This window comes from Acanthopagrus latus, chromosome 1 (genome assembly GCF_904848185.1).
Source record: "Acanthopagrus latus isolate v.2019 chromosome 1, fAcaLat1.1, whole genome shotgun sequence".
NCBI lineage: Eukaryota > Metazoa > Chordata > Actinopteri > Spariformes > Sparidae > Acanthopagrus > Acanthopagrus latus.
Window position 1 is genome coordinate 28,648,758 of NC_051039.1, and position 13,669 is coordinate 28,662,426.

At 40.7% G+C, this 13,669-nt stretch overlaps 1 protein-coding gene across 1 annotated transcript in view; it reads right to left on the reverse strand.

Moving 5' to 3' along the window:
* Positions 1–111: 111 nt before the first annotated feature.
* The window catches only part of krt222 (keratin 222), a 28,110-nt gene continuing 14,552 nt past the window's right edge, over positions 112–13,669 (reverse strand). The window contains exons 7-11 of the mRNA XM_037114621.1: positions 9,130–9,255; positions 8,178–8,398; positions 5,781–6,001; positions 5,564–5,666; positions 112–2,745 (exon numbers count right to left, since the gene is read on the reverse strand). Of these exons, the coding sequence (XP_036970516.1) occupies positions 2,532–2,745; positions 5,564–5,666; positions 5,781–6,001; positions 8,178–8,398; positions 9,130–9,255 (885 nt within the window). The 3' untranslated portion in view covers positions 112–2,531. The remainder of the gene's footprint in view (positions 2,746–5,563; positions 5,667–5,780; positions 6,002–8,177; positions 8,399–9,129; positions 9,256–13,669) is intronic.

The following is a 13,669-nucleotide window of genomic DNA, read 5'->3' on the forward strand; positions in this document are numbered from 1 at the left end:
ACCATCAAAGCTTATCTATAATCATAAAATGAGGGCATTTTGGTCATGGTTTTGTGCCTTCTAATAAATGGAAACCAGATTAGGGTAAACATTTGACAGAGAACACACCAGTCTGCACATAATTCATTTTTTATTTTAAATGATAAATTGTTAGATAAAGGCATAATGCTTAATTTTGAAGTTACAAAGCTCCCAAAATGAAGAGTGTGCTTCATGAAGCAAAGCAAAATCAAGCACAGAACTGCATAGATAATGTCTTTAAATATTCTCAACATATTCTGAGGCACCCAAATGCAATGCACAATGGTCCTTTTCCTTTAAGTGTAATATCTTTGGTGCCAACTCAAAACAAATTAGCATAAAAAGTCTGGATCTAAGATATAACAGATAGCATGTGCTACACAACCCCAGCTGGGTACTGAGGACACACTGCAGTGTTAACTATTTACAAATACTGCCCTCCTCTGGTTAAGACAGGGAATCTAAATTCACTGAGACACACGGTGAGTGTTCACTGCTAATATCACAGTGACAAGATTTTAGAGATAATGCATCATGAAATATAGCTACATTATCATTTTGAGTTGCAAGGCATTTTTTATTTTTCTCCACATAGAGAATGTGCTGCAGTGACAAAGTACCTTCAATGTTAAGTGCTATATGTGTCTGCAGTGCAAGCATTTAGGGACTGTACAGAAATTATTAGGGTCTGAAGATCAATGCGTTTCTCATTTTTTGAAAGGTTTGTCAGTCTCCAGTGTTTATAATATTTTCAATGGATCCTCCCCTTGACTAAAAGAAAACCTCCAACACCCTCTCAAGTACTCCTACAGTAATATATCACCATTGAATTGCTATTGACATTTTGCCTAAGGTTGCATTAAGAATTTAAGATGGTGTGGTAAATTTTGACAGGCAGGAATGTTCACAGATGTGTCAATGTATTAAATGTACTAAGTCATGTTTGTGACGTCCTTCCTCACTGTCTGATGTTTACCCAGAAGGTATAATGTAAGAACAGGCGAACTAATGAAATGAATAAAAAAAAAAAACTGTGATTGATTGAACATTTTTGTAAACATCTGAGATGATGTAAGTACACAACTCGACAAAATATATGACAAGGGTCTAGTTGTTTTTAGACCTTTAAATGCAGAAATGTTATGTTATATCTTTTATTGTCTATGTTTTTGTCTTTATTCCTTTTTACACATTTCACTGCAGTTCATCTTTCTGTTGAGCAGTGATGGAATGTAACTAAGTACATTTACTTCAGTGCTGTACTTTTTTTTTTGTTTTTAACTTCTACTTTCCATTTTTGGCTATTTTACATTTTTACTACTCCACTTAATTTTGGAGGCAAATATTGTACTTTTTACACCACTACGTTTATTTGATGAACTTTAGTTACTATTACTTTGCAGATTGCATGCTGTGTCAGAGCCAAAGTAGCACATTTTAAAATTAACGTATCTTATTGGCAATCAGATAAGAAAAAAAAAACAGATACAGATGATCAGAAAAATGCTGCATAATGTCAACCCCTGGTACACAGTATATAATGTACATGTAAACATATTTCTAATTGACTTTAACCTGTTCTATTGATACTTAGGTACATTTATTGCCAGAAAATTACTTTTGGTACTTGAGTAAAGTAAAAATCAAATCCTTTAGGTTTTCTACTTAATCTTACAGTATTATTCACATGATTACTTGCACTTTTGCCAGAGTAATATTTTAGCACATTATCTTTACTTTTAATCAAATATGACTTTAATGTACTTTTATAACACTACTGTTGTGTATGAGTGATGCATAAAGTCCAGGTGGGAAGTGATTTTGGACAGTGACAATTCAAGTGCTGACTGGAGAGATAATGTTCAAATACTGAAATAAAGTCAGAATTCTCCCTCTTTCTGAACCCCCCTCGCCCTCGGCCCAAATGATTTTTGTACAGTATCTAAAAGAATAAATATGAAATAATCCATCCTTAAATAGTTCACGGCAGCTCACAGTGACCTGTGACTACATTTATCTCCAGCTATCTGTGCACTCAGCCTCCTGCACCAAGTGTCCACTGAAATGAAATGCTGGAGGTAAGCAGAGTCATATGGTCAGTTTAATCTCTTTTGTCCAGTGACCTCATACTAAAATAATGACAGTGCTGAGAAATGCTTTTTCTTCATCAAGACTGATGCAGAAGAAAGATGGTGACATATTAAATTGTTGTTGTCCTGTAATGTAGGTCTGATCTAATTGATCTGACACAATAAAATGGCCCCATAGATATTTCTTATCCTGCCAGAGTCAAGCTCTGATGAGAGAAATCATAGTTTCAGTCATCAGTTGTCACACAAATTTTAATGAATGCTGTCATTTGAAATTCCTTAAGCACTGGAAGTGATGGTCATGGACGCTAATATCGCAGATGTTGATGACACAGATGTTACATCTGTGTCATCAACATCACCAGTGTTACCCATCTGCAGCTGCAAACCAATGTTGACTCTGGCGAAGCAGTGAGAGAGTTACGGTGTGATAGTAGGGATGCTGCGAGATCTCTTCATGATGAGACGCACCTCCACGTCCGGGAGGCTGTCCTGTTTAGTCTGGGAGCACCCCTCATCTGCTGCAGCCATGTGCAGGTCGAAGCGCAGCGACACCGACTTCTTCCGCAGCTTGGGATTCCCTCTGAAGAAAGAGCCCTCCCACTGTTTTATCACCTTGTCAATCTTCTCTGTCCTGGTAGGAAAGAGGTTAGATGCCGTGGCAATAAAAGGTGAAGATGACACATGATGGTCAGTTGACATTTGTGTCATCCGATTATGTGCATTGAAACTGTTTTCAGAGGATTGTTTTCTTGTTGTTGGTCTCTATCCTGCTTATGTGTTAAACAGCTTTTCTTGTGATCAGGAACATTTATACAATCCTGATGACCAGAAAGTTGGGATACTGTGAAAAACGAACATTTAAAAGAAGAATGCAGTCATTTGCAAATTAACTGTGTTTATGACAACAGTTTTACAAGGTGTTCAGAGCCTATATAGTAGAGACACTTGATTGTACATGATATTGATAAAGGTTATATTTATGCAATCACGTGTTTCACAAAGTGGTGAACCTCACCCCATCCTTGATTGTGAACGACTGAGCCCATTGAGGATGCTCCCTTCATCATGATACTATCACCTGTTACCACTGAAGCTGTTTGCCTGTGGAATGTGTGTTTGGAACACTTTCCCAGTCTTTTGTTGCCCCTCAACAAACTGTTGTGTTGCTGCCATTAAATTCAGAATAAGCATATGTTTACAAAAATCAATGCTGTTGCTAATGTTAAACACTAAATATAAGGTTTTTATACTGCTTACAATTGGTTATATTTCAAAAAGGATTAGCAACTGACCACATTCTGTTTACTCTTTTTTACACAGTATCCCAACTGTTTGGGAATCTGGTACAAAACACTGATTTGACTTAAATTGAATGTAGAAGATAGAACATATTTCTTTATTTACTTAAAGTGATATTGTACGTTATGTAATTCCATGCAGGATGGGTAATTTCAAAAGGCTATAATATGACAAAAACAGGAAAAAATGTTATTTGTTCATTTATGCATGACACACCTCATTGCAGAGTAACACCAGGGGGCAGCAGGGTACAACTCTTGACTTGCCTCAGCTGTGAGCTGGCTTAACAGCTGTCTAACAGAATCAGCACCTAATTTGTAGTAACATGCAACCAGTCAGTCACTGAGTAGACTCACTGAGGATCAGGATCTTGCATCTTTGCTATTTCAAGTGAACTAAATGATGCAAGTCTCTGTCTGAAAAATATAGACCATGCATCTGCAGAACGGGATGCTTTTGGCAGTGAGAGGGGAAGGTTAAAGCACCATATATTTGTTGGGCTTTTAGGGGGAGTGCCACAAAGCTAAAAATAAATGTACCCAAACACTGGACTGATATTGGCTATTTTGACCACCTGGGGGCAGTAGAACTCACTGTAAACACAACAGTGACATATTACCACATTAGAAACTAAACAAGCAGTTGCCTGTTAACACATTCAGCGAACACGGAGCAATACCAGTATTCAGTCACGGCTGTGTTCAACTATGTATGCACTATAAGACCAATATTCCCTCTCCTTTTAGCCCAGAGATCCCCATATATATCTGTTTATTACAGTAGATGAATGCTGCGACAAAAAACAAGGTTGATGAGAGCAGTGAGAGTGAACCAAAGCAAAATATTTGCGAGCCATAAAATCTTCGAATGAATTGAAACATACTAATATTCGGTGTAAATACAGAATCTCTAGGTCCCTCAGGATTCCACCTTGATTAGATTAAATTCAAGTCATTTCAACTTGATTCCGAGGACTTCGATACAATTATAAAATTATTATTGATGCAACTTTATGCACTGTGATCAATGTTTTTTTTTATTTCAATACATAATTTAGTTTTTGTTACTTACTACTTTTTAAATAGCATAGCATATTCGGCGATCTTTACTAAATAAACGATTACCTTTAAAGATAAGTACTAACCAGGTTTATCTCGATTACGTTTCACCATCCAATTGGTATAGCTCTAAGAAACATACAACCCAACCGACAAAATAATTACATGATGTCGAGAAGTGAAGACATATACAGTATGAATGTTTTTAACACTATGGGCCAGTAAGCTAGTTGTGCAGGATATGAGAACATTTGGCTGACAAACAGTGGTTCCATCAGTTATTACAGATAGGTGTCTTCATAATGGACCATTACCTAACAATAAGAACCGCTGAAGTGCAGTATTTTTCCACTATAATACTTCTTTCAGAGGCAGAACTTATTCAAGGAGCATTCAGGTAAAAATTCAGTGGGCTGGCCAACAAAGTCGCTAGATAACAGTGGAGAGACTGTAAAGTGACAGAATGACTTCTACTGTCTGCTGATCACAGCTCACAGACAGATGAATATTCTGGCAGACGGACTGGATGTGTGTGTCTCTCTGTGGATGTTGTGCATGTGTGCGTGTGTGGGGCAGGTAACAATGAAGCATGAACAAAGAATGTGTCCAACAATAACAGGTGCCACACCCTGAAGCCTCCCCTCCAGGCGGGTATCTCTACATCAAACACAAGCCATTAAAGGAGGAAAATTCCCATGCAGCTTGTGATGAATTACTCATGGGAACCTGTGGAGCCAACTACTAACGTTTTATCCTTTGTAACTCGCTCGACGTGTAATGATAATTCCTTTGAGAGTCTGTACACCTCGTCTGCCGGAGCAGACGTCGCCGGGGTGGGGAGGACATGGATTACTGGGTCATTATAAACTAATGAGTCAATAAAATACAGTAGGTGTGAAGCCTTCAGGAGATCAAGGAAGCACGAAACAATGTTGTTTCGTGCTCAAAAAGGCATTTATATGGGTAACGTAAGACAGATCACTCTCAGGTGATGCTCTTGGTGCTTGCCACTAGAAAATGCCTACATGTCAGACTGAGCCAAAGGTGCTGACCACAGCCAAACTGGGAGGGGGCAAAATGATCAATACTTACTCGATGGTACCGTGACCCTCTGCACTCTCTCGCACCACGTTGCCCTGAAGAATCTCCTGAGTCTTCACAGTGGAGATCGGCAAGTCTTTATCTTGCTCTGGCTCTGTGAGAAGACATCAGTGACAATTCATAACAATATGTGACTGTATTGAGAGTGTGTGTGTGTGTGTGTGTGTGTGTGTGTGTGTGTGTGTGTGTGTGTGTGTATATGCCTTACCTGTGAGTATAACAAGGCTTTGCTGCCTGTGCAGTATGCTTTTCTTTATTCCGTTGTCTGCAGGGAAGAGTGAAGGTATTTCAGGCAGGGGCTCTGACTTGGGTTCGTCCGGAGTGACAGCAGGGTCACTGAAGCCGTTCTCCAGTCCATTCTCCTTCGGCTCCTCCACAAAAGACCTCCAGGGCCGCAGACTCATTGGCTGCCCAGTGCGACCCATGTACCTGCAGGAAGAAGGGCAGCGTACAGGGTTATGTAGATCGTGTGGATGTATACATGCATGTGACAGACATTTTATGGAATATGTGCTTGTTCCCTTCTTGCTGAGTGTTAGCAAGAAGGGAACACACATGTCTTGAAAGAGTGATGAAAGAGTCATTGCTCTCCACTCACACTTATCACATATGTTAGCTGATGCAGCAAATCTGTTAAATTGCAAAGTAGCTTGATGTGAGATGTCAATCTGTGGTTCAAAATGCCTGTGAAGATAATTAAAGGTGGCGCCAAAGAACACTGGACGCTGACTAGGAAGAAGGTAAAGGTCCCATAGTATGCTGTTTTTCATCAGTCTCACACAGCTGTTAGAGGTCCAACTGTATTTGAAATGTATTGCCCCAAACCCATCCATGGTCCTGAATTTCAGATGTCTAAAAGTCGCTCAAGTGAGCTCTACTGAGAGCAGGCTGTCTGTGCCTGCACTTTTGAATGCTAATGAGCTCCGTCTGTCAATGCCTACTTGCCTGCTACATGTCCCTCTCAGGGAGAGGATGCCACTAGTGGTAGATGCGCTAATGTTATGGTGGATGTATTGCTATGGCTCGCCGAAATGCTGTCATTCAACCATACGCGTTTGACCCAGAAGGAGAGGCTCCTGAAGAAGTACAGACTCTGTGGCTGTAGCAGGATGTTTCAGAATGGTTAGTGTGCCTGTATAATGTTAGTTTGTTCGTATGTGATGTTACAGTTACTGCCATGTAGCTAATGGCTAGTAAAAGCTGTGTTTGTCTCCAACACAGTCTCCAAACTCTTGGACACTGTTTGCATCGTCTCTGTCTCCAGTCTGCATGTTTCCAGACTTTTTACTGTGACAACCAAGCTCCATCGTGATATTAACATTAAACTTGCTTCAAACACCATTGCATAGCAGTCCGAAGCAGAGCTAACTAGTCAACAAGCCAATTTCCAGCTGACTTCACCATACTCGTAGGCAACTGTAAATACTATCAAAACGTGGAGACACTTATCTGTGGCTCAGGTGCAGTTGCTGGATCCAGTATGGTTGGGACTGATCCTTTTACGAGGGTCAGTGTCGAGGTAAAGCCAGCTTTGTACTGACCCTCGTTACTGTAGCAGTCCAATGTGGTGTGGTTAGGACACATATACAAGCTAACACGAACCGTAGCCGGCACGTTGTCATTAAAAATGAAACACAGCCACTGTCTCTTCTGTTGTTCTGTAGCTGGGACAGAATATAGGCACTTATGTTGATTCTTACAACCAACAACAGAGCTATCTGCATGTCTAGCAAAACACTGCTGTCTCACCGCTGGACGCCCCCCTCTCGGATATCTCCTATCACTGCGCAGAGGAGGCCTGTCTATGAAAATGATTCAGCTCCTTTCATTACGTAATGAAAGGAGCTGAATCGGAAAAGCTGAGACGATGCAGGAATCATTTACTTTCCTCTTTCTGGGAGTTGGCAGGCTCAGGGAGGACCAGTTTATATATGTAGAGACCAGAGAAAACGTGTTTTTTCATAATATTGAACCTTTAAGAGACCAGACAAAGACAGATTGACTGTTGTATCATCTTGTCTGATGAAAGACAGATCTGGATGTATCGGCTATGAATCAGTGGTAGAAAGTTATTCACCTTAACTAAATGGATACTTATGCAATGACTGTTGTTACATGTCTATGTTGTGTGGCCTTACTCTACAGTCCATGTATGTCTCACCCTGCAATTATTGTGGATTTTTAGTTTCACTACAGATAGATTCTACATAGTCTACTACAGAATAATGGGCTTGGACCTGACTGAAAATGCCATCACCTGAAATTAACGGTTTGACAGCTGTATGAAGGAAACCATGTTTACTTTGTGCTCAAGTGCTAAGGTCGAGATTTCTGTCTGAGTCATGTCATTGAACATGTATAAAGTTTTTGTTCTAGATACTGAATTTGCATAAATACATCATGAAATGTTTTATTTCTGTGGTATTTTGTTTTTCTTACATTCATTCTCCACCGTTTCTTGGCACACTTTTGGGGATAAACTGTACCAGTGTTCAGGGAAGTCAAAATAACTTCCTGGGTGCCACTAAAACCACAAAAATTCCAACTCAACCACTCCTTCCTGCTTCCTTGAATGTCTCCATTCCATCATGCTTTCCTTTCTCACCTGCCCTCTTCATTATCCAGGAGACGTCGGTATGTAGTGATCTCTCGCTCCAGCCTCATCTTGGTGTTAAGGAGCTGGCTGTGGCGCTGGCGCTGGGTGGCCAGTCCGCTCCTCACCTGCTCGAGCTCATTCTCCAGCCCAGCAATCACCTGGGAAAGGTCCTGCAGCTGACTGGAGTACAGCTGCTGGGTGTTCTGAAGGGAGTTCTCAAGGCCTTTCTCCTGAAAAGCAAGAGGAAAGGAGCGTTTACCATGATGACTACACAGATCTCCATGTTGAATTTAAAGAACCATGTAGAGACTTCATTTTATAATAGTATAATTATTATTAATTATTATTATTGTTAATATAATCAATTATAATTATTGTTCATAGTATATTGTTACAGCATCTACATCACAATATGCACAACAGTTGGCAAATTAACTCACCTCTGTGCCATCTAAGATGTGTTTTTATGTGTTCTTGTGGCATTCAAGATGCTGATTTTGATTCAGCACTTGATTAGTATTAAATGTTGCCACTCAGTATTCTTTTTGTTACTGGGTGGTTGTAACCATTCTGACTTCCACCTATTGTATCATCACATGCATAGCTTCTATTGAGATATTCAAGTTATGTGTTGAAAATTCATGCATTTTTCATATCACAATAATAATTGCAGACAAAACTGATTATTTTTCCAGTATTGCGCAAACCTGTGTAATCTGAATCTGGAATAAACTGTAAAAGAACCAAACTGAATTGAGTGGTGATTGGCAGGTAAAATTCAAAGATAAGCTTTGATCCAAACATCTTCACCTTCTGTGTTACTAATATCATAGTTTTCATTATGTTATCACTTCTACAAAGTCAACACAAGCAATGTGCCACTTACCATGGAAAACAATGTTATCACTCTGGTAGCTGGGGAGTTGGCTGTGATGATATGTTAATATGTGTGTTTTCTTACCAAGGCATGTAGGGTCTCAATCTCCACCTGCAGGGAGTGCCACTGCTTCCTGGCTTCAGCTAGCTCGGCCCGGGCCTCCCTCAAGGCAGTGCTGCCGAGGCTCACCTGCGCCCACGCTGCCTCCTCCTGGATGACATGACAAGGATTTTTCCATTTAAAAAGGGCCACCAACACTGCCACCATTTCATCCAGGTACACACACCAAACCACAAACAGTCTTTCTCATTTCAGCTACTATTCATCACACTACACAGATAAAATCCAAATGAATGTTTTAATTTTAGCACCGTTACTATTGGTACAGTCGTGGTCAAAAGTTTATGACAGATAGTTCTTTGTCTCAAAAAACATTCATGACTTTTTGTTTGATAATTAACTTATTCTTCTGAAAAAGTGACCAAATCTGCTTAGTTAAAAATATCCATACAACAAAGTGAATGACCAATTTTGGTGTTTGAGAAAGTTTTGTGAACTAAATTTGCTCTGTGGCATTGCCTCTTCACTTCTGAGTGGTTATGATTGACAACTGTTGGTGACTTTTCTGGGTCCATTTCAAAAGGGCTTGTTTGATACACCCACTGGACTCAGCTACAAACACTACAATGGGAAAGTCTAAGAGCCCAGCATTGACCTAAAAGAGCGCATTATTTGAACAAGGCAGTAAAGTTTCTCTGAGCTATTTCAAAGCAGTTACAGGTCCCAAGATCAACTGTGCAAACAACTGTTTGAAAGTATAAAGTGTATGGCACAGTTGTGTCACTGTCATGATCAGGAAGAAAACAGAAATGCCTGCTGATTAGAGAAAAGTGGTCAGGATGGTCAAGAGTCAACAAAAAACCAACAAAAAGAAAGGCTGCAATGAATTAGAAGCTGCTAGAAGGCAGGTGTCAGAGTCCACAGGCACACCTGTTTTGCATTACTATAATGAGAGGCTGAGAGGCTGCCATGCAAGAAAGAAGCCCTTGACATGGCACCATAAAGATCAAAATGAAGTTTGCTGCTGATGGACACAGAAAAAAACCTCCTGGAGGAAAAGTCTGTAGTCCGATAAAACATAAACATAGTTGTATGGCTACAATGACCAGCAATAACTTTGGAGTCAAGAAGTGGATGCCTTTAACCCCAAAACACCATACCTACTGTCAAGCATGGTGGTGGTAGTATTATTCTGTGGTGCTGTTTTGCTGCCAGTAGATATGGTGCACTAAGAAAGTAAATGAAGGAGGAGGTATGTCTCAAAATCCTGCAGAAAAACCTAAAATCATCAGCCAGAAGATCAGTTCTGTGCCCAGCTGGGTGTTACAACAAAGCGAAAGTAATGGCTAAATCAGGCTAGGACTGAGGTTTTGGAATGGCCTTCCCAAGTCCTGACTGGAACCTGATTGAGAACATGCGGACTGTGGTGTAGAAAAAAGTCTTTGCCAGGAAGCTAACAAATTTAGTTGAACTTCACCAATTTTGTCAAGAGGAGGAGTTAAAGAATCAGCTAGAGGACTACCAGAAGATTGTGGAAAGCTATCAAAGTATCTAATTGAGGTGAAAATGGTGTTGGGACCTCACTACATGTTCCTAACAGTACAGAGGCCTGCATGCGACCCTCATGCTCTACAAAAGCCTTTAAACAAAGGAAAGAGTGCAACCCCAGTGTCCAGTAATTAACACCTGGTCTCTACAGTTCCCAAGGTTTGAAACTCCTGTTCTCTCAGTGGCTGGCAGCGCACCTGAACACATTGTCAGTTATCAGCCTGACAGCCTGATGCACAGTTGCCTGCCCAACTCACTGCAGCCCCATTGTAACGTGTTGCTGGAAGCTGTGCCTAAAAGGGAGCAATCAAGCATTTGGATAATATCTTCACCAAGGCCACAGACTTTTACCTCTTTGGACGAACCACAGACGGCCTCATGTTTAACAAATACGCCCCGGATCTAGAGGAGAATCTGCACAAAGTAATCTCCCATCCCTACAGAAGGAAGATTTCCCCTAAGAGTCCTGTTTCTTTGCCAGTGTCACCTCTGCTGTTTCTTCCACAACAATGGCAAGAACACCTGCTGTCAGCCCGTTAGCAGGCTGCTGCAGTGGCCGGTGCCATTCATCCACATTGACGAACCAAGCTGGATTAACGAGGCAGAGGGACCCATGCTAACTACCACCAGTTTGGTCACAAGTGAGGCTCATTTAGTGTCTGGGCACACACTAGAGGTTTTATAGAGTCTTTTGTTTGCTTTTAGCTACATTGTGAGCTTGTGGACCATTGAATCCAGTTTGCTACTGTTTTACACTGTAAAACATTGTGTCTGCTGTTTGCTTTTCTTTGTGCTCATCACATTTGAGTCGAGCTGATTTGAGCCTCTCAGCATTGTAAGGCTGAGTGTTAGCTTTGCTGCTGTGTGAGCACACAAAGCAGAAGATGATTCAAGCCTGAGTTTGTTCAATGGCTGCTGAGTGATAGAGAGGTATTATGTCTCTCCACGACTGTAGTGTGTGCATGCCTGCAGGAGATGACAGCCTGTTAGTCTCCTGCCTCCTGCATGAATTGCTATATCATGCCAGGGGGGCAAGGTGCCTCCTGGGTTAGGATGCTCTCCCTTTGAGATGGAGGAGATCTTGCTGGCCTCAGGAATATCATGGGAAAAACAGGATGCAGCCTGTGGGCCTGTGACACAAGAAGGACTCCGAATTCTAAACTGCCTTAACGATTGGCTGGTATGAGCCCGGGCATGAGATCAGGGTTACCGCCATATTGCCTGGCCAAGGACAATGGAGGCTCAACCCACATGTGGTAGCAGAGATCTTGCATTGCTTTGGGACAGCGGGTGCAGATCTGTCACCTATAAAAGAAGAGCTGCTCCCTTGACTTCTCCCGGGGTTGACATGACCTGCCTCTCGGAACAGATGCCTTGGCCCATCAGTGGCTTCAAGGCCCTCTGTAGGCATTTTCTCCTTTGGTCTCTTTCCTCCCCTTAGTGTGCTTCATGCATATGTGTCTGGGTAGACTGTTCAAAGGCTAAACTATCCCACTGGATCATGGATGTGTGTCAGCAGTCACACAGGGGGGCAGGAGTGCCACCTGGAGTACAGACACACTCAACCCACGGAGTTGTGAGCTTCTGGTATTGTGAAAAGGAGAATCTCTGGCAGATATCTACTCGGCAGTTATGGAATAACATATGGAATATGCAGCTTTGTCGAGAGATAGTCTCAATACAATAGAGTGCTGTAGGTTATGTTGTAGCTGTGGTTCTCTGAGTGAAGAGAATATCTCTCCACTTGGTCAGAATCTTTGATGTGTTGATCAAATAAAATCAGAGTGATCATGCACACCTGTGTCATATGTAACTGTGTGTTCCAGTACACCTAGCGTTTGCCAAAAAAATATCTACCTCATCTGTCAGGTGGGGACAGTCCATGTACTTATGGAATATGGAGCTTGGTGGATAGTCTAAGAGAACCATGATTACATCGTAACCTATCGTTCTTTCCCTGTTGGCAGTCAGTCAGACATTCAGAGGAGAAACAGCCACAGGTGCTGTTGGTAGTGTGCGTGTCAGTTTAGGTAAACAGACAGCGGAGCAGATACCCAGGCCTGTGTGTCAACACAACTGAACAAGCCGTGTTGACATACTGTACAGCTGTGAGGCGCTTCACACCCTCTGTCCTCAACCTCCTTCGAATGCAGTGAAGCAGTGAAGATGTCCCTGTACAGTTATGAAATAGTTTTGACAGTAAAAAAAAAAAGAGAGGACTCAAGTTTTGTAAGTTATGGTGTTTATTCTTTTCTGCAATCATTTTGGTTTTCTGTTTCAACGCATGAAGTACATTTAAATTATGATATTGAGCATATTATTATTATCATTATGATTTATTAATTGTATATATATTTAATATTATTAAAATTAGTATCATTGTTAAACTTTTGATAATATCAGGACGAGTAGTTGTGGTTCATCTGTGAATACTTTTCATGATGGATTATTTACATATATTTGCTTTATTTATTTTTTCTCTTTAATGGTGAAGTGAAAAAATATTATTATAATTACTATTATTATATCATGACTATCATTACTATCATTATCATCATTTGTATCATTGCAGCTACTTACTGTTATTATCATTATAATTAAAAACTAAAATGTAAAACTTTACACTTGTAGATTGTATGCAAACAGTACAGAGACAATTCACAGCACACCACACACACATAAGACACTGTGACAGCATGCAAGCATGCAACAGGACACACATGCATGATACATCACGCATTCTTACCACAACTTTGATACCAGTAAGACATTAAGAAATTCAGCCATGTGTAAACAAAGGCAGGGGAGAAGTTGACCAGCGAGCAAAACATGGACATGGACATGTATAATGCAGAATTTAAATAGCTCTCATAGCACCTTAAAATTTAAATTGGGGCCACTGAAAATTAGTGATTGACTGATTTATTGGTATACAGAAATTACTGGTTCTCTAGAGATCATGATGCTGATATTTCAATATGTTTTACTTCCTAATATGAGTATCGGTATTGGCTGC